The 22840-nt window shown below is 32.0% G+C and overlaps 1 protein-coding gene across 2 annotated transcripts; it reads left to right on the plus strand.

Annotated features, from left to right (window-relative positions):
- The first annotated feature begins 6377 nt into the window (after positions 1-6377).
- LOC110115700 lies at positions 6378-22175 on the plus strand. Of its 2 annotated transcripts, XM_020849014.2 has the most exons (4): positions 6378-6537; positions 6629-6910; positions 7284-7414; positions 21193-22175. In XM_020849014.2, exons 2-4 carry the CDS (start codon positions 6677-6679, stop codon positions 21860-21862), a joined length of 1035 nt encoding a protein of 344 aa, XP_020704673.1. In that variant the 5' UTR covers positions 6378-6537; positions 6629-6676; the 3' UTR covers positions 21863-22175. The 2 variants fall into 2 exon arrangements, with proteins under 2 accessions (XP_020704673.1, XP_020704672.1); XM_020849013.2 differs by having other exon boundaries at positions 6379-6910.
- The last annotated feature ends 665 nt before the right edge of the window (positions 22176-22840 follow it).

Consider the following 22840-nt stretch of genomic DNA (forward strand, 5'->3'; position numbering starts at 1 on the left):
GTTTCCCTCTAGCTACAGCTTAAAATTTCATCCATTTCGTTTGAGTATTTTGAAAGTTATGGGCATTTGAAAATTTCCAATTCTGGTTCAACCAGAGCGTCTGATCGCGCCTTTAGTGCGATCGGACGGGCCCAGAAATGACCATGTCCGCCCTTCCTGAACGCGCCATCTCCCCTTGCATTTGAACCCGGCGCCGTTTCAAACCGCGGGTGATGACGTGGCTCAACTGGATCGTCTATTCTTACCCCACCAGTCGATCGGTACGGTTAATATGAGCCGTCCGACGTGGTAAAGTGGCGGGACCGAGCCCTGCCCACGTGTCGCTGCTGCCAACTGGGCGCCGCCGATCCGGCGCCAAATTGATTGGCCGCCGTTGGCGCCGGCGGTCAATTTGACCAAATGGTCAAAAATAATTCAGAAAAATGCCCACATTTAAAAATTCATAGAAAATGAGTTTTTCACCAAATGGAACGTTCTTGGGTCGTTGGAAAGGTTAATTTAATCTTAGATTTACTAAAATTAAAATAAAGTTGATTTCGTTTCTGTATTGTGAGATATAAGTTGTTAAATTATGTTTTTGCAATTTTCTTCACAAATTCCAGTGATTAATTGAGGCGCCAATTTGGTGGAAATTACTTGGGTAATCTTAGTCATGTTACTGATTTTTCTGAAGTCAGATACCAAATGAATTTCTCGTGATATGAAATTTTCAAAGTAAAGGGTCCATTTTTTAGACTGATAAATTGGAAAAATTCATAACTCCTTAAATTCTTAGTATTTTGCTGTGAACTTTTCTTTGGGTGTGTGAATGATTTGCATAAGGGTTAGATACAACCAAATTTCAAGCCATTTGAACAGTAGAGAAACCTAGGGAAAAATATTAAAGAAAATGTCTATCAACATTAGAAAATCATAGGAAATTATAAAAACACACCCATAGGGGGTGAAACTGAGATAGTAACTAGGTACATTTGAGACCTTTAGGTTTCAAATTTCACCAATTGAGTTTATTAGGTCAGAAGATAATTTAAAAAAGTCAAAGTTACCCTTAATTAGTATTTAAAACTTCCAAAAATTCAATAAATCAAAATTAAATCCAAAAAAATTCAAACAAGACGCTCTAAACTGACTGGATCATGTCCCTTAATCAATGAAAAATTAAAACCCCTTGATCAGACATCAAATAAAAACTTTAAGTTAATTTAATTGAAAACTAATATTTAATTAAAATAAATAATTAATTTATAATTAAAATCCAAAAAAAATTCCAAACACTTGAAAAATTCTCTTAGTTATCTCTGGACATTTGAAGTTGATTTTAAGGAGTTTGGAATCATTTGGAGCAAAATCAAGAAAAACCCTTCTAAAATTTAAATAATTTTAAAATCAATAAATACAATAAACGTTGAAAAAATCATAAACCAACTCTAGAAAACCTCCAATGAATAAAATCACTTGCATTTCAACTCAAAAAATCAAGATCTAGTATTTATCAAAAATTTCAAACCTTCCAAAATTCAATTCAAATCAAAAAAAGCCAACTTTTTGGTCAAACATAGCGTCAAAACAGTTCAAAATTTTCAAACCTTCCGTAATTAAAATGTTAGAAAATAATTTACCCTACACCTATCTAATTGATCGTTATTAAAGTCTAGTTATTTTTAATTAAAATATTAAACTTCTGAGAAAACACTCATAATTGAAAAGTTAATTTTTAACCCCTTGATTAAATATTAGAATAATCCAGAGATTCTAAAAACTCAAAATCACTCTTAAAACCACAAAATCATTAATCAAATCTTAAAATCAATTTCCAAACTCATTAATACTTAAAATTCAATTTAAATCTTCCCTCCAGACTTTCAACCACCAGAAACTCAAAACAACTTTAATAATTTGCCCTTCTTTGGACATAGTCCAAAATCACACGGCCTATATCACACACTTTTAGCTGGTGATAAGGACAACCAACTCTTTTTTAGGAAGCCGGTTGCTTTATTTTCTGTTGGTGTCCGGGTTTTGAGCTTTCCAACTGCATGCTGGTTGTAGCTTAGAATTGATTTGGAATGTCTGGTTTATTTATTATACTGCACCTGTTGAGCATTTAAATGTTAAAAATAACTGCTTGAGAATGAATATCGAACTGCTTGAGATTGAATATTAACCTTCTTGAGATTATTTATAACTGCAAAATTATTAGGATAACCCTGAGGATCGAGTCTAGACTTTTCAATTTGCTTAATGTTAATTTTGATATAATTTGGAGTTATTTAAAGTGACTAGTGGGGTTAGATCCAACTTGAATTCCCAAAGAAGAGAAGCATCCCTACCTAAAGGGGAGAGTTTTCGTTCCATTTGGAAGATCAGGTTTGATTTTGCTCTTCAAATATCCAAAGAGGAAAGATAACACCCATTCAAGGGAGTTTCTTTTAATTGTCATTCCAGAAACCGACGATCAAGGATGTCTGTGAGAAGACGAAAGAAAAATGGACGACGAGAAGAAATCCCAAATCTCAAAGTCACTTTGAGTCCCTAGGTTTAGAACACCCCAAGGTGTTGTCAGTGTTGACCCGGCCACTTACTTTCAGACAGACCTGGTTTGTAATAAGCAAGGCAAACTTTGCCTATAGACTTTTCAATTTGAGTATAATTTAATTAATTTGATTTTTGATGTTTTGATGGATTGCGATTAGGATGGCCTATTTTTTATAGTTTTTTGGGCGATTCTTGCATGCGATTTTGATTTAGGCCTGGAACCGATCGTAGGCTCTTAAGGACTCGATAAGATTTTTCTACTAAACAAAAATTTTAAAAACTTTAAGCCTCAATAACAACTATAAACGAATTTAAGAAGTAAGCCCGGAATCGCCGGGGAGTTCGCATTGCAATAATTCGTTGCATTTTTCTTCCTTTGCTAGGCACCTCTCCGCCTACGGTTTTGGCAAGGACCACCTTGCCTTATTGATGGTGCAGATCGTCCAAAAGGGGATTCTGTGCGTCTCTAGGAAAAATCCATTTTTAAGCATTTTTTTAAAAATTGCTCATATTTGATTAACATTTAATTTGAGTCGGTTTCATTCATTGCATTAATATCAACTTAAAAATCTCTAAACTTTAAATTGTATTTTTAGAGCTTAATTTCAAACAATCCCAAACAAATTAAGGAGGTCAATAAGGATCTAGCTCTAGATGTCGACCTCATTCTTTAAATTTCTTAAATAATGTCCATACCACGTCAACATTAAAAAGGACCGGATACATTATTATTAAATCGTTTAGTGGTTAGCTGGCTCCCCAATCCAGGCCGGTAAGACCAGATTGCACTACATTAGCTAGGTTCGGGGCACTTTAAATGCCCAAATTTTAGACTTAGGTTCTGAGGCAAGATGGCTATAAACCCAACCATCCGGGAATTGAGTCCCAATTTTTCTAATAAAATTGACCATTTAACTAAAAATATCTTTCAATCAAATTCAAGCCTAAAACACGTCAGGTAGGTTGAGCATTTCTGAAGTAATTTAGAATCCTAAAACACCTCCTACCTTCTCTCCTTTGATTAAGAAATAAAGTGTTCAACCTTGATCCAATCCCGATTTGAAAATCCAACCCTTAACCTCCTTTGATATCCATCTTTGAAAATCAAATAAAATTTCTAACGCTAATTTTAATCCGAGGTAATTCGTAGGAAAATTCTAATTTTCCTATGATGTAATTAACTACAGGGCTTGCGCTCGTAGACGATTTAGAACACGCAGACCGATTTTCAAAATAATTTTCATAAAAACCTCAATTAATTCTTCTTTGCGGAAAATCCAAACCCGGCTGATCATTATCATCTTCTTTCAGACGATCGATAATGATTGATATCTTCTTCTTCAGACGATATACCAATATTATCGTGTTTGATTAAAAAAATTAATGATCTTAATTCAATTAGCATAGTCAAATAATTGATTAAATTCCATTTTGACCTCCGGGTTCAAATGATTCTTCCTTTTGAGTTTGACTACGATAACCGGATAAAAATTAGAATTCTGAAATTTGAACCTATTTAGGGAACATATGATCGTTTCTTTCGAGGCGATATATTGTTCATAATGACGTGTCAATCAAAATTTAAAAGTTAATATTTCCCAAAGAAAATAATACTTTTTCAAAAAACAACTTAATATTTTTCAATTAAAACACCAGGCCAAAAACGTCATAACATAATCGCGAATCATCTAAATGTAATTTAGGGCAATCAAAACATTAAAACAAGTACAGCCTCAACGATTTACATTGAGGACCTGAAAACGAGAAAAAAACAAAGCTTCATTTGCCTTCTTTTTTCATCAATTTCAACAATGGATTAAAATGCGGAGCTGAAACGAGAAAAATCAAATCGCATACAAAGGGAAAATAATGAAATGAGTATTATGCGAACTGAAAACCAAGGAAAATTCCAAAGCCGCATACAAAGATTTAATGAAATTCGAGAGGAACTACGCCGGCTGTAACACGCATTGCATGTCCAAATTGGAGAATGTGTCCGAACAAAATTGAAGCATTTCTAGTATGCCTACCATTCTGGCGCATTTGATGCTTCTAATTTTTTAAAAACTACTCGTCATTTAAATGTCACATTAAAAATAAGCTTGTTTCGAAAAATTTGGCCATTATTGAGGTTTAAATAAATTCCATAAGGCCTCATTTTGCTGCTTCAGACAGAAAAACATACTTTTTTGCAAAAATATTAAATTATAGATTTTATCATTGATTGGAATTTTCTTAAAATTAACTGGATTTTAAAAGCTTAAAACCAATTTAAAACTCTCAATTATATATAATATAATATATATATATATATATATATATATATATAATATTATATATATATATATATCAGTAGCCATCTAATGAATCCTAATATAATTCAAAGACTGCCTATGTTTACCGTTAAACGGAGAAGACTGAAGGGCCGATTTAAGACCATGTATCGGAAATGGAATTCAAACCCAATGGACGCGCTTTATGCTTTCCCATCACATTCCACCGACTAAGGTCGCTGTCACATTGAAAACGACACCGCTGTGTCGGTTGTAGATGCAGAAAGGAAGAAGCCATTGGGTCATCCTGATTCGTTCGAAGAGAGCTTTCACAAATAATTAAGAGATTTTTGGTTTAATTTTTCCATATATGATGTGCATAAATTTATCTTCAATTGATTTAAAATCTTCAATTATTATTATTATTTTGATTTAGGTAAATAATCCCACTACGTGGGGTCGGCTACATGAATCCTTTTTCATCATTGTGTTCGGTTAAAAGTCAAATTCTCATTTAAATCTAATAAATACATATCATTTCTAATATTATCTAACCAAGTCTTTTTAGGTCTACTTCTACCTTTCTTAACATAAGCCAAATCTAATACATGAACTTTCCTAACCGGGTCATCGGAAGGCCTCCGTTTAATGTGACCAAACCATCTAAGGCGTCTCTCTCTAATCTTATCTTCCACTGGAGCTAGATTTAAATGAGAGGTAAACAAATTTAACGAATTAAAAATACTTTAGAAAGGGGACAACCAAATTTAACGATTTCTTTGTGGAGTGTAAATAAATCGAGCCGAGCCGATCGAGCATGTGCTTGTTCATGTTTATGTTCATTAAAATTCAGCTTGTCCATGTTCATTCGACCACGATTCTAGCTTTCATGTTTGTGTTCAAGTTTGATTCGCTTAAGTTGATAGATATTCATGTTTGATATATATATTCGATTCATTTCATGCTTATCGATGTTTAAACAAACATGTTCGCAAACGAGCTTTATCTAGCCTTTTAACAAACATGTTCACGAATATTTCTAGCAATTATTTCGAACTACTAAATGAGCATGTTCATGAACATATATAATGAATGTTTTTGAACTATCAAACGAGCTTATTCATGAACATATTTAGTAAGGATTTTCAGACTATCAAATAAGTTTGTAAATGAACATATCTAACGCGTGTTTCTGAGACGCCAAATGAATTCGTTCACAAAAGTTTGTTTAAGAACAACTTATTATTATATTTTTAAATTATAATAAACATAAAATATTTATATTAGATTTTCATATTGAATATGAATCGATCTGCTAATGAGCATCTTATTGAGATTCATAGCGAGTATGTTCATGAAATTCATATGATATATTACATATAATTATTCAAACTTATTTATTAAATCATCAAATATTTAAATTTATTTGATTATTTAAGTTTTATTTAGAACTATTTTCATGTTGCTTCTTAAATCAGATTTTTTTTTTTTTTTTGGGAAAATTTAAATCAGATTTATGATAGGAACTTTTTAATTTTGTACTGAAAAACTGAAAGCCTTCCCAAGCCAAGAATTAAACAATCAGCAACGCGGTTCGTTGACAGCCTATCCGTGGCATTCATAACCCGAACTCGTAATTTTTGCTCTGAGGAAGCTCCCCTGTCGTCCTCTTTCTCCCTCCTTTTTCCAAATTCTATCAGCGTCGCGTAGATCTGGCGAACGATTTCGGGTTGGGGATCCTAATTGGCTGAAAGTTAGGGTTTTTGGATGCTCCTGGAATCGTCTAGCGAAATTTTAATTTCTTTTTCTTGTCCTGATAGGGTCGGTTTATCGGTTTGGGACGGTTTATAGATAGATCCTGGTCGGAGATGCAAACGGAGAGGGATGTGAGGGATTCGTACACTCTGTTGGATGGATTAGTCGATGTACCAGTGCCTCGCTCGAGGGCGAGCGAGATGAATGGATACGCAACTATTCCGATCTCTTCTTCTACATCGGTTTCGTCTTCCTCTTCGTTAGCTCCTGTTGGTGCAAATTTCATCGAGCACCGCGTTTCCAAGATGGACACACTCGCTGGTGTCGCAATTAAGTACGGAGTTGAGGTAATGTGGAAAATAATTCTTGTGTCCTGCTGCTTTCGTGTTAGTTCTTATAGCTTGATTGGTTTTAGTATGTAAGATTATGATTCTGGTCTAAGATTTGCATTTACTTGTGGTAATAGTGCCAAACTAAGTGTGTACTAGTTTCAAAACTCATGATTTGGTTGTTTGTTTATGCGCAAATTTTTACTTTTTTGGGAAGGAGTTGATACTAAACTTAATATGTAATGGTTTTCGTGTAAGAATTAGTCTGTTTTGAATAAATTGTCACCAAGCGGCCAGCACCAAGTAGTGGTCTTTTTTTTAATCAAAACTTGTCTTTTAACTGGCATTTCTTATGGGAGATGCTTGATTGAAGTTTCCTTTTATCTTTCAGATTGCAGATATCAAAAGAATGAACGGCTTGGTTACTGATCTTCAGATGTTTGCTCGCAAGTCTTTGCAGATTCCATTGCCGGGTAGACATCCCCCTTCCCCGGTTATGTCAAATGGGTCAACTCATAAAGGGTACTTTGATTCTCCAGTTATTGCATGCATTTTAAGTATTGATTGTTGATCTGTTTTGTTAGGATTCCTTATAATTGTGTGTGGTTTTTAATTCTATTGTTAGGTAACTAAAAATGCATTTTGCTTCATGACAGGGTTATTCACTATTTCAGGTTTCTTTTATGTGTTTTTCTGATCCGTCCTGGTTATATTTTAGCAAGAGAGTATTTAGGGTATGCTTAACATATTCTGTTTATCAAAACAGTCACATGTTAACTGTATCATCGGCAATGATTATGAATTATGTGTTGTCATGATTAGTTTTGGATTCTGTTTTGTTCGGTGGATGGTGTTGGGCTATAGTTGTCGTTACGCGAGAGCTGAGAGCCGTTAGGGAGAATATAATAAAGTTTGAGTATGAGGAGGTGAAAGAGAAGATGTGTTCAAGAGATGCATAAACTCAAGACAAAAATCTTTATTATCCAAGCCAGAAGTATAATAATAGGGAAAATGTTAGCTCTGGATAGTGGAGTAATGCGATGCTTTAGAGGTATTTCTTTAATAATTACATCCATTTATCCTTCCTCTCTCTCTCTCTCTATATATATATATATGAACTCTTCTTAAAGAGATATTTAGAGTTCTGTCACTTCTGTCAATCTCTCTTTTCTTTTTCCCACCCGAAGGAACCTTTCCCGGGAACCTCCTTCTTCCTTCCCTCATCCCCCTTTTATAGGGTTCAGAAGGAAGCAGGAGTCAATTCCTAGCATGTAGTTGTCCCATTAATCTGTAGTAGTACGATATAGATGATGAGTCAGCGACAACTGGAGAAGTCGAGCTGGATGATGATCAGTAGTTGTCCCGCCGAGACGGAGGGGGCAAGTGTTATCCAACTATTGCAAATGGAGGTGACAGAGTCATCTGATCGCCCTGTTGAGGTGGAAGGGCAAGTAACATGTGATTGTGGTCTTCTATCTTCTATGAGAGGGAGGTCTTCGAGCGAGATAATGTATATTGGTAGCTCCTGGATGTATTAAGCATGAGAATATTTATTTTGGCTTAGAAAGATAAATAATTGTTTGGTTGAGATTAGAACTTATGAGGTCGCCCTTCCTCGGGGGAGGCACTGCATGGAGTTGTGACCAATCTAGATCCGCTAGTCTCTAATGTGAAGCTACTTCCAACTCTTGAGCGAGTCTCTCGAGCTGGTAGTCCCGAGAGCGGCATGCATCCTTCTTTCACTTGACCCGAATGTAACCTGTAAGACACTTGCGAACGAGTACTTGCACAAGTATTATTGGGTGTACAATTAGTGACCTCATCATTTTATGTTTATGTTTTTTGCCTCAGTAAAAGGAGCAAAAATAAAGCTTATATGTATGGTATCAGATACTGTCGTTCTTCAAGTATTCCCTGTTTCTTATAACAATTAGCATATAAAAAGAATATGTGAATGCAGTGAAATGTGATTTCATTGTAATAATATCTGGATAAGTATTAAATATAGATCGATATGGCATTTTATGCACTCTTATTGTGTAATTATTATTATTTTTTCATTATATTCTTGGATAAAATATTCTTGCACATATGTAATTAAATTGTGTATATTTATGAGCTTGTAAAATGGTTGTCATTGTATTTGCATGGAGATAAATATGCTTGTACATACATATCTATGTGATGTTTTTTCAGGTAAATGCATTTATTATGTGTGTATTTATTAACACACAAATCCATGCATGCATTTATATGTATTTTCCAAATTGCCCTTCTTTTCAAGGATGCTTTATGAGGATTTTACATCCTTTGCTCATCATATCTTGTTTTTATACTTGGGTATTGAATGCCTATTCTAGAATCACAAAATCTAGTAATAAGCAATGCACTCTAAGATTAGAGAAACATGGTACACCTATGGAACAAAGTTATCATAATTAAGGGTAGATTAAGCTCAGTGATTGATAACTAATAACAACAAATTTGTCAGCAATATATGATTCAACCAAACATCCATTAAGAATAATACTAAGAGTGGTAAGAGAATTATATGCAAAGATCACGAGCTACCTTGTGTTAGATCTTTCTAACAAAAGCACAATCTCATATAAAATAAGGTACCATTCGAGGCTTTAAAGATATGATGGAAATTCAAAGGGATAACCATCTTGGCAACATAAATATATTCATGAGATGGGCAGAGAATTTATGTGAATAGTGTGTATAAAGAGTGATTCTAAGACTTGATTTCCTCAAAAAAGATGATCATAAATGAGCTTGATAGAAGTACCACACAAAAATAACAGGTGGTAATGATCTTCATAAACTGCTCAACATAATAAAAGAATGTGATAGATCAAAATACATATAGAAATCAACATATCATTTGTATACAATTTGCCACGCATCTCTATGTAGGATCGTGGTTAAGTAATCTTGTGTGCTTATGATGATGACTTCTTCCTTCAAAAGCAAATGCGAAGTTGATCATCAAATAATATGGTTGTTCTATTAAATAATGTTTCTTTAATAGTATTTTTTGGTATATTATTTTTATTCTATAGCAAGAAGGCCACCTAGTTTTACGAAATCATCTAAAGAATAAATGCCTGTTAAATTGGCGTGCTGCTCATTTGTTGAGCCCTATTTGTGTAATAGACCTATTCAGTAAATGTAATAGTAGCAGTTTTTCTAGGTGGTATAGAATTTTTATGTCTTTTTTGTAGTGCCTCTTTTTAAAGCATTGTAGCCTTAAAATAGTTGGCAAAGTAGGAAAGGTGAAAGGGGCTCACCTAAGATTCCTAATAACTAAGCTAATGCACATAATTGTTTTTGGAGCGTCTTATACTAGTGCCTGGGGCACTTAGATGAGCGCTGCAATAAGAATAGTTGAAAGAATGAAATTTCGTATTATGCCAGAAATCATATTTATACTCTTATGATGGCTTCTGGTTAATACATTCTATAATCATTAACCTTCCAAATTGAATTTTTATAAATAACTTCTTAGCAGGGAACCATCCAAATTGAATTTTATAAATAACTCCTTTAGCTTCTAAATTAATTCATTAACTTGTGTAATTGTATTTTATCATCTTGTTAGCCAGAGAACTCCAAATATAAGTTTTGCTATAAAATAGAGGAAACTTCTTGGCTTTTTATGAAAGCATCACTTGTACTAATTTGGAAACTATTATTTTTATCTGGTAAGTGTAAGAAGACATATATTCTAGTAATTTTTAATTGTAAAAAATCTTGATGCACATATGAATTTTACGCATATCACAATTTTTGTGCAATGAGTGACCATATTTGATCTATATATATTGGATTTCTAATGAAATTTTATCCATAAATAACATTTTTTTAATTGAATTTGTACATGGTGTAGACTCTAGACACGGGATGAGTAACTTGTAGGCCCATCCTAAACATATCTTGTGTTTAGATAAAATTTCTAGTTTGAAGCTAGAAATTGACCTTTTTGGTTTTTAGCTTTTCATAAAAGGTCCAATTTTTCTTGATCTGAATTGAAAAAAACTTGGGTCTGCTTTAATTGGGTCAGGCCAAGGAAAAAATATTTCAAGAAACCTATTATCAGGCCTGAACTACCAGACTGATTTTTATGATGATAAGACTTTGGCGAGTTTGAATACCTTTAATCCAATATGATCACAACAACAACAACATCAACATGAAGCCTTTATCCAACTACGTAACTTTTTCTTTATTGTGTCATGTTAAGAGTCAAATTCTCATTCAAATATAAAATTTTTACTATTTTCTAAGCAAATTTTTTTAGGTTTACCTCTACCTTTCTTAACATAGATCAAATCTAACACATCTACTCTCCTAACTGGATCATTGGAAGTCTGACGTTTTATGTGACCAACAATCTAAGGCAACTTTTTCTAATCTTATCTGCCACTGGAGCTACTCCAACCTTTTTAGATGTATATACTCGTTTTGTATTCTGTCTCTAAGAGTGAACCCACTCATCCACCTGAACATCCTCATCTCTGTAACAGCCAACTTCGTTTTATGCTTCTCTGTTAATGACCAATATTTTGTGCTATAAAGCATTGCAGGTCTCACCACCATCTTATAGAATTTTCCCTTAAGTTTGATGGCTACTTTTCTATCACACAACAAGCTCGGTGTATTCCTCCACTTCTACTATCCAACTTGAATTCTATTAATAATATCCCCATCTATTACTTTGAACAATAGACCCAAGATCTAAAATATGCACTCTTATTAATGACTTGATCGCCCAAAGTCACTCTTCCCCCACTAGATCTATTACTACTAAAATTATATTCCATGTATTTGGTTTTAGATCTACTCAAACAAAAACCTTTAGACTCTAAGGTTGACATTCATAGTTCATGTTTATCTTTTTTTTTTTTTTTGAAACTTGCAAATTGCATTAATCAAAAGGCCTAATACAAACTGCTAGAAAGAAGAAATTCTACCACATTCCTCCTTTAACAATGAAATAAAAGGAGAGTTATTATTACAACTAATATCATCCCAAACGAAATTAGAAAAAAATAGCAAAATAAGCACTCAAATCGGCTAATTTTAATAAAATGAAATAAAACTTGCTGAAATTCCTTTAAGAAAGATAAATCTTCCTTCCAATTATTATCAATTGTCACTATGCCTTTTCCGACAGAACCGAATCTTGATAATATTAGAATTATCACTTTTAATAATAACTCCTTTAGCTTCATACATCCACTTTTGCATTACTTTCTTCAATGAATTAATTGCCAATAATTCCAACTACGCAATGTCCCAATGTATGCAAGAAAAACCAAATGCCAGCAAGAATATTCCTTTATAATCTATGACAATACCTCCAATCCCTCCTTTGTTCGATCTCAATAAAGCAGCATCAATGTTGATTTTAATCCATCCGGGAGGAGGGTGCCAAAAGTTTTTAAACAACAATAAATGTTGATTAGCACCCCAGTTGTCCCAAAAGGAATTAATGTGAGAAAAGATAGCATAACTAATAACATTAGCAGCTATACCGAAGTGGTATCTTCAACACCTCCATGCTTAACTTGATTCCTACTTTTCCAAGATAAGTAAACACATGTACTGTACAGATTTTCAACAAGACAATTGACTTTTGCCATTATTTCCAACGACTTATGGCAGTCATCAACAGAAATAAAAATCGGAATAATAGACCAGATTTAAGCTTATCCAAAATCTGAATAAGCTTCCAACATTTAACTGCTACATGCTCCGAAGTTTCCACTGAGTGGCAACCTCTTGGACATAAATTATTATCATATAATCTTCTATACATAAGAAAATAATTAGTGGAAATGACACCTTTTAATAATCTCCACCAGAAGAGTTCCTCTTTCGATTTCAACTTAATTTTCTTTATCCAAAGCCATGAGGTATCCTCAATGTCATCTTCCAAAGAGGCTAGAAAAGCCAATGCAACTATAGATTTACCAGATACCTTTGATTTGCTCCATATGATCCGAAGATAAAGCAGGAGAAATTTCAATCTGTTGAATAAGCTTAACCAATTAATCACCAAAAAATTTCTTCAGCTCTATACTATTCCAGTGACCATTCAAAATAAGATTATCCAATGTGATATCTGCATCTTCAAATTCAACAACAAAAGTAGGCCGTTGATCAATCCTTCTATCAAGAATCCATACATCTTTTAATATTTTAACAGATACACCTGTAGCAATTTTCCGCCTAACAATTGGTTCCAGAAACTTTACACCATGCATAAGAATTTTCCATGAAGCATAGCACCCTTTCTTCATATCAGAATTCCACATGTCTTTCCCATATTTTGCAATCAGATTTTTAATGAGTAGAGAACCTGGATTATCAATAAAATTCCGTGCCAATCTTACACGTAAAGGATCGATTGAAGTGATAGCTTAGTGAATTCCACGGCCTCCTCTGTTCCTGTCTTTACAAATAACCTCCCAAAATACATAGTGCATACCTTGTTTCACATTTTGTTTGTGCCAAATAAAATTCCTACACAATTTGTCAAACATAGTTCATGTTTATCTTCAACTACTAGTCCTATCAACAAGAAGGATAACATCAGCAAAAAGCATACCCCAAGGTGAAGAACATTCTTGACTTGAGAAAAAAGGATGTGGAATTAAAGCTGATCCTTGATGCAATCCAACTGAAATAGGAAAATACTTGGTCAAACCACTGTGTTTAAATACAAATAATAACTCTTGCATACATATCCCTGATAACTTGAATATAAGCTTTATTAACCCATTTCTTTTTCTAGAACTCTCTAGAGCACTTCTCTTGGAACTTTATCATATGCTTTCTCTAAATTAATAAATATCGTATGTAGATCATCTTTATTGTCTCTATAATTCTCCATCAAAATTCTCATTAATGTATAGTTTCAATAGTAGACCTACCCGACATGAATCCAAATTGATTTTGATAAATATTAGTATCACATTGTAACCTTTACTCAATAACTCTCATCCATAGTTTTAAAGTATGACACATTAACTTAATTTCTCGATAATTCGTACACACTTGTGCATCACTTTTATTCTAGAAAATAGGAATTAAAACACTCATTTAGTTACCAGACATCTTTTTAGTCTTCAAAATAATATTGAAAAGTTTTATAAACGAAGAAATTCCTTTATCTCCTAAGCATTTCCACACCTCTATTGGAATACCATTAGGTCCAACAGTTTTTCTACACTTCGTTTTCTTCTCTAACTTCGGTTTTAGTAGTACGTTGATAAAACCAAAATCTCTATTTTCATTTAGGGTGCTAAGGTCACTAAAGTCAATCGTATTCTTAAAAAAAGATGTCAATCGTATTCTCACAATCTTTATTGAAAAAACTTATCAAACTATCCCATCCAGTTTTGTTGAATATATCTTCTAATAAAAACACTTTTTGATCTTAATCTTTCACGCATTTCAGTTGAACTAAATTCTTACTTCTTTCTTTTTCTTTGGCTAATTTATATTTAAATCTTTCATGCTTCTTAATATCTAATATATTATATAAATCATTAAAAGTTATATTTTTTGCAATGCATATTATTTTCTTAAAGTCCTTGCGGTCCTCTTTAAATCTTTCTCATTTTTTTGAACTTTCTCATATAAACCAATTTTTATAACAAAATTTCTTATTTTTGATATTTTCTTCTACATTTTGATTCAAGCATCAACTATTTTTACTATTATGAGCTTTTTCTTTTGATACTCTAAGCACATACAAAATTCTTAATATCACTAGCTATTTTTCTTCACATAATATTAGTTTTCTCATGTACAGTCAAAATCTTAAGATATTGAATCTTACTCTTAAAAATATTTTTGTTAGTGTTCTTAAATGCCCCCATCTAATCCTAGGATAATATTTTATTTTATTTGAGTAAATATTTGTCCGCTTAATTCCCACCTATTTTCAGGCCTTAACCTTTTTATTTTTGGTTTCTTTATTTTAAACTAAATTCTATTTTGTTGGTTTGCATGAATGATTTAATCAAATTTATCATAATCTAAGTTTTGACCGTGACATGATTTTTAATCAAACTTCTAGTTGTTAAGCTTTTCAATCTTCATGTGTTGTTTCTAATAGACGGCTATTTAATATTATTTTAATATTGATTACTTTGTTAACACTATTTGTTTTGTTAAAGATGTTAGGAAAATAAATAGATTAAGTTATAATTATTTGAAGAGATTAAATGAGACCGCTTATGAAGCATTAGATGCTCAGAATTATTACATTCATTTTTCTAAGACTATTGCACCTTCTTAGTATCTTTAAACTAAAAATGATCAGCATCTTCTGTAAAGCCTATTGATTACACAAGAATCATGTATAGTTGAATTTGACCCCATTGAAAAAATTGTTCATGAATATTTTTTAAATGATGTATTAGATGTAGAAAAAGATTTATAGTTGCATTATAATTCTATGACTGGAGTTTTTGTTAGAGTTTATTTATGAAGCTAATCTTTAAATCGAGCCTATGTTAAAATTTAAATCTGAAATTGAACTTGCGATCTTGTTTGAATATATATCTTAAATTGAATTTGAATCTATTCCTAAATGTTGACTAGAAAAATTCTTGAATTATCTAATGAAGTTAATAAATCAATTGAAGAATTTAATGATACAATGGCTGATTAAATATCTAATTATCTCTATGAATCAAGTTGATATTGATTTTAATTTTTTGTCCTTTGTTTCTTGAGATACATGAAAAGGAATTCATGTAACCAACCCCACATAGTGGGATGAAGGCTTGATGTTGTTGTTTTTGTTGTAGTATCTAAGTTACAAATTTAGGAAAAGAATCTTATGAAGAGGCTAAAATTATTTCAACATACAAAGGACTTAATTGTGATATTTGCATTGAAGAGAATCATGTTTATTTTGTTAAATTCAAAGGTGCATAAATTTGAATTGATTTCTTTAAATAATATGTTCTCCCATATGATAGAATCATATTTATGCAGTTTGTCAATTAAAAAAATATTATGGAACTTAAACAAACTTTAATTTGAATATATTCTTCATTTCTCTCCTTAAATTTAGTTATAGTATATTCATTAGGAAGAACATTGTCATTTTAGCATTATCATTACATGCATAACATTATATTCAATATTCATTTGTAATTTTCATGAATTTATTTGCATGAATTCTATTTTTATTAATAACAATTATAAGACCACCAAAGATATGAATTAGAGATTCATGGAATTCAAACTAAGTGATATGATAATGATTTATCTACCTTTTGAAAGTTTTTATATGAATCCTTAAGAAATTAGATGCTAGAAAGATGGGTTCATATGTTGTTAAATAACATATTAAGATGAATGCTTTTATTTTGAAAAACACAAAAAGATTTGATGTTACACCCTTTTTTTTAAATGTATATGATTTAATTTTATATCATGAACCATCAACTAATGCCTTGGATTCTTCTATTTTTCTATCTCCTCTCTTGGGTTGCACATTCAATATATTGTTTGCATAATTATCATTCTTTTATACTAAGGTTATTTCTAAAGCTATTATTGTAGATGAAATCATCCATTACTAATTTTGAATACTTAATATACTTTATAAAACAGAAGGTAAGTCTATAAGTGGGATTGTTGGAATGCTTACAGCTGAAAATTTGCTTGAAATTCTTTCAAAATTTGACTTCACTTGATTTGATTTCGACTTTTGTCTAGAAGTTGAAAAAATTTACAAGTCAATTTTGAGTTTGGCTTGACGCGCTTTGCTATAGATCAAGTCATCTCAAAATACAACTTTAAATGAGAATTTATGTGGAATGTGTGTGTGTGGATTGATTACTTAAAATTAATTGTTGTTCACTTGAAGTCAAACCCTTTTGAATCCAATAGGCTCAACTGAAAATAATTTTGATTTCTGAGTGAAGCTAAACTCAAACGCGACTCAATATCTAAGGAATGTGAAATTCATCTTACATTAATTCCATTTTGATTTAATAAAATTTTGATTGTATGTAATTCCTTCTAATTTTTCTTTGTGCAAATATAGATTGACAATTCTATGGGAAGTTCTTGTGAAGGTGTGAGGCTTGTTACTATTTTGTAATCTCCTTTTTTTTTTTTTTCTATACTAACTTCTAGTTAGTGGTTGGCATGTGTCATTAAGTTTAGTTAAATTTTGTACAATATAGTTTTTGACTATGGGCCCAGGTATAATGTTAAATAAGCAAGAGTTCCAACATTATAAATGGAAAATTAGTTCATGAAACTAGGATTATGATAGGACCTTGGAATATAGGTTCTCTTACAAGCAAATTAATGAAACTAATAGATGTGATTCATAAAAGATAAATATTCTTTGCATTCAAGAAACGAAATGAGTTTGAGAGAAGGTTAAAGAGATTGATAATTTAGGATTTAAACTATGATATTTAGGTAGGAGTCATACTAGAAATGATGTAAGTGTGATTATAGACAAAAGTCTGAAGGATAATGTTATAGAACTTATTAAAATTAAAGATAAAATTATAGTTTTAAAGATTGTTGTTGCTACTAAGATTATTACTATTATAAGTGCTTATATTCCTCAAGTTGGATATGTGTTCAAAATTAAAAATTTCAAATGACTTAAAGTAAATTAATTCAAAAGATACCTCTTGAAGAAAGAGTTTTTATTGGATGAGATTAAAATGAATATGTTGATAAAATAGTGGAGGCCTTAAAATCATTCATGGTGGCTATGAGTTTGGAGCGATTAACAAAGGTGGTAGGACCATATTAGATTTTGCTTTTGCTTATGATTTTGTAATTGCTAATACCTTATTTATGAAAAGAGATAAACATCTGATCACATATAAAAATGAATATAATAAAACTAATATAAATTATTTTCTTTTAAGAAAAATATATCGTTTAAATTGCAAATTTATTTCGAGTGAATGTTTATGTATCCAATATCGTTTATTAGTTTTTAACTTTAAGATAAAGGGACATAATATGAAAAAAATAAATAAAATGTCATCTTAGGATTAGATGGAGACATTTAAAGAACGCAAATAAAAATATTTTTGAGAGCAAAATTCATGATTTTAAAATTTTGATTGTGCATGAGGAAGTTAATGTTATATGTGAAAAAATAGTTAATGATGTTAAGAATGTTACAAAGTACGTTCTTAGAGTATCAAAAGAAAGAATTCTTAATAGTAAAAATAATTGTTGGTATAATCAAAATGTGCAAAAAAAGATAAAAACTAAAAAAACATTGTTATTAAAATTGATTTAGAAGTAAAAGCCCGAAAAATTGAAAAAGATATAAAGGACCGATAAAGAGTCTAAGAAAGAAATATGCAATCCAAAGAATTTAGCTTTTAATGATTTATATAATATATTAGATAATAAGGAGGGCAAAAGATGTATATATAAGGTAGCCAAGCAAATAGATAGGAGAAGTATGGATTTAGTTTAAATGTAAGTGCATTAAGGATGAAGATAAAAAAAATATTTTTATTAGAAGAGGATATTCAATATATGTGGATGAGATATTTTGATGTCTTTTAATGAAGATTGTGAGAATATGATTAACTTTGATAACCTTAGCATCCTAAATGAAAATCAAAATTTTTGTTTTTATCGTCATATTAGTAGAACCTAAGCTAGAGTTGCTTTAAAGAAATGAAATGTTAAAAAGTTGTTGGATTTGATGATATTTCAATAGATGTATGAAAATGCTTAGGAGGTGATAAAATTTTTTGGCCTACAAAACTTTTTAATATTATTTTTAAACTAAAAATATGCTTGACAAGTAGAGGAGTGTGTTGGTTCCTATTTTTGAGAAAAAAGGTAATGCACAAGAGTGTGGGAATTATAGATGAATTAAGTTTATGCGACATGCATTAAAACTATGTGAGAGAGTTGTTGAGCATAGGTAACAACGTGATACTAATATTTCTCAAAATCAATTTGGATTCATGTCAGATAAGTCAACTATAAAAGCTATACATTATTAAGAGGTTTGATGGAGAAGTATAGTGAGAGTAATGGGAATCTACATATGATATTTATTGATTTAGAGAAAGTATATGAGAATGTTCTAAGAGAAGTGCTCTAGAAAGTTCTAGAAAAGAAAGGAGCTGTTAATACTTATATTTAAGTCATTACGGATATGCATGTAGGATTTACTTGTGTTTTAACACAAGTTGGTTTGGCCAAGTATTTGTTGTTTCAGTTGGATTATATAAAGGATCAGTTTTAAGCCATATCCTTTGCTTTCGTCATGAATTTTCTTACTATACATTTACAAGAGGATGTACCTTGGTGTATGCTTTTTGCTGATGAAATTCTTCTTGTTGATAAGACTAAAGAGAGAGTTGAAGGAAAACTTAAATTATGGAGGTCAACCTTAAAGTATAAAGGTTTTTCGTTTGAGTAGATTTAAGACTGAATGCATAGTTTAATTTTAATATTAATAGATCTTGCGGGGAGATTATGACTTTGGGCTATCCAATCATTAGAAAGAGTACACATTTTAGATATCTCAAGTTTATTGTTCAAAGTGATGGTAAAATAGATGAGGATATTATTAGTGAAAGTTTAATGAGACAACTAAGAGGAGGCGAATCAGCTATTTTTAAAAAAAATTATTAAGGAACAATACAACGTGCAGTTGAAAGTGATTTTGAAAACAATAATATAACTTTAAAGCAGAAAGTGCTAAAAATATATTTTTTATTTTATTTTTGAGAGCAATAAAATTACTCGAGATTAATTTGAAAGTAATTCAAAACTGATATTTTGATTTATTTATTTATTTATTTTTTTATTTTTTTGATATTTTGATTAATAGAAAGCTTACAAAAAGTTTGTTTTGAAAATATTTCTTAAATGCAATCACAACTGATTAAAACCACAAATTTTGGATATTAAAGTTTTGCAAGAAATAAAGTGCAAAAAATAAAATAAATGCAAACTGAGATTTTATAAATGTTTGGTTAAATTTGGCCTATGTCCACTCCCCAAAAGTCTCCCTCTTTTGGAACTCCACTTGTAAATGCTCCTACACTCAACAAGGCGGAGAAGCCCTTCTCCGTTCCCATGTGAAGAATGACCTTCACAAACTCTTCCTCTCGAAAAGTCTAACACTCTCCTGCTTCCCACAATGGCAAAGATGTCACTCCCTTATTTTTGCTCGTCACATCATAGTGATGTCGTTCCCCTAGCCTTCTCGGCGAATCACAAGTCTTTCACTTAAAGACTTCTTTTCAAGAGCTCCAAAACCACAACTTGGAGGACTAAGATGCAAGTTGACAAGGACAACCGTGTGAATTCCCTCACACAACCCTTGACTCCCCAAGGAACAACCTCTCAACCTCACATTCTCTCTCACAAGTGGGTTTGACAAACTCTCTCAAGCAAGGAGAAACCTCTCTCCCTCTTCAAAGGACTCTCTCAAGAAAAAATAATTCTAGTTACTCACTTGCCGCACACGTGCTATAAAAAGAATCAGATGGAGCTATTAAAGGAAATCTTAAATTTCAATTTTTAATGCATTGATCGTACAATACGAAGTGGAATCGTATTGTCTGATTAATTCAATAACTGATTTTGAGTTTTGTTAGATCAAACTATACGATATGAATCCTTCATTCATTATGATCAATCAAATCGAATCATGGATCATCCTATACGACCCCATGTAGTGGGATAAAAATTTGATATTGTTGTTGTATAATTTTTTACTATGGCATTATTTCAATCAAATATAATTTTTATGCTCTTGAATGCCCATTTATCATTTATAATAGATGGCTAATAAATTATCATATGCATCAATTTTTTTTCATATTTTCAAATTTCATACGAAGGAATTAATATTTGTTTAAATTTAATTTTTGTGAAGTATGAAGTTTATATGTTTGCATTATTTTGCGTGGTTAAGAAATCTAGACTTTTGAGGCATTCTACGTCGATGGCCTATTATTATTGGGTTCTCCTTGGTGCTATTTAAGTTCTATATAGTGCATATGATGCTGATCATATTTTCTATTTAGTTGATCCATGAATATATTTGGCATGTTATGGCGTCTGATAATGTTTTGTTGAGCAAACGCCTTCCTGTTACAGTTGAACGTCCTATTATATTTCTGATGGTTCAAAATATTTGGTTCCAAATACGTTCTCATTATTTAATATTCTGTGATGTCAAAAAAATATAACTTGCATACTTCCTATGCCATCATCATCGACGTACTGAATGTGCCAGAAAATTTTTGCAGAGAGAAAACTCGTCAGCTTCAATCTCGTGATATAGTAGATTCACTCCAATCTCTCAAACCGAAGCCTTCTCCCCGCCGCCTTTCCCCTGCAATGTGCAGTTTACAGGGTTACTATGGCCTTACACAATCTAATAAGAATCATCTACCTGAAGGCACTGAGATGTCAGTCTTTAAATCAGGGAAATCTCTCATGTTCGAAGATGATGCAAAGTTCCCGGAATCACCTTCTTCCAATCCCGTCCATAGCCGGCTTCAGAAGACCCCAAACTTAGATAATGGCTTCGAAGTTTCTGAGAATGTCAATGAGCTCAATGGATGGATCAGGAGACAACAGACACCAGAGATTCTACTCAAGGAAGAAGGTACTGGAAGTGTATTTTCAGGAAGGGCCGTTAAAGGTCTGGCTTTAAGGCCAAAGCTTGGGAGCAGAACTGACTTTGATGAGGGTCACCAGAACACATCATTGGGCAGCGATTCTCTTATTACAGGAGATGTTTCTCTCTCAGTTCGAAAATCATCGAGTGCCACGAGCTTAAGTGAGTCTGAGAACATCTCGTCAATTTGGCCTGCAAGCAAATGGTCTTTGAAGCCAGATGTAATTGCCAGGCCAATTTTTGATGGATTTCAAAAGCCTCTCGCTGCATGGAGGAACAAAGCAGCTCTTGATTAGCCATTTTTTTAGACATTTGAAAGTATATATATATTTGTATACGTATGAATATGATTTCTCGAAGGGAGAAGCAATTAAGTGAGGAATATTAAAAAAAAAGAGACAATCTTATGTGATTCTTGTTTCAATTGAAGGATGAAGAACACGATACGTATTCTTTTGTAATAGCTAGTTTATGGTAAATGTTCAAGTGTAGAATTCTCTGTTTGTAAAATTCCATCCATGTATTGTTTTGTTAATTATACATTCCAGATTCTGGGATGTCTTGTTTTGGGGGCATTGCTGCGTTCAAAGCACTTTGTGAATTATTTTACGTATTAATTGCTACTAATGCAATTATTATATTATTATGTTTTCATGCAATAGCATTAAGTTATCGAAAACCCTGGAGCTGGATATTGCTTGATTGTTAAGAACTGATCATTAGAATGGCTTCAGCAACCTTAATTGTTTTAGCAAATCCTGACAGTCGTGATTAGTAGTGATTTTTTATAATGTTACATGATATTTATCATGGTTCTTTTAAATTTTATAACGGCACTATAACCAGGAATATTATAGTTCTGTATCGTGTGTATTTTAGATGAAGTCTTTAGCAAATTTTTATTATCCAAGGAATCACAGGATTCCAGTATTGGAGTGGACCCATATAAAGTAGTTTCTTGTATGCAGCTCTTCTTGGTTTGTTTGTTGGTTTAGGGTTTGTTGGGAGATTGGTTCCCAATTAAGAAGTTCTGGGTTTGAGTTTTGCGTATGTGTTGTGTGTGTGTTTGAACGCAGCTTCTAATTTTGATCATTAATATTTGAATATTAGACCACTACATTATGACTCTATGCTTCATCCATAGACAGATGGGTTTGTAGATAAGACACTACGCAGAGATTATTTTGCAAGGATTTTATGATTAGAGTTCTAGTTTCCTATATGCGCAAGCTCCTATAGTTAATTATCCCTCATGATATATAAATGTGTTATCT

Source organism: Dendrobium catenatum, unplaced genomic scaffold (assembly GCF_001605985.2).
Source record: "Dendrobium catenatum unplaced genomic scaffold, ASM160598v2 fragScaff_scaffold_1125, whole genome shotgun sequence".
Classification (NCBI taxonomy): domain Eukaryota; kingdom Viridiplantae; phylum Streptophyta; class Magnoliopsida; order Asparagales; family Orchidaceae; genus Dendrobium; species Dendrobium catenatum.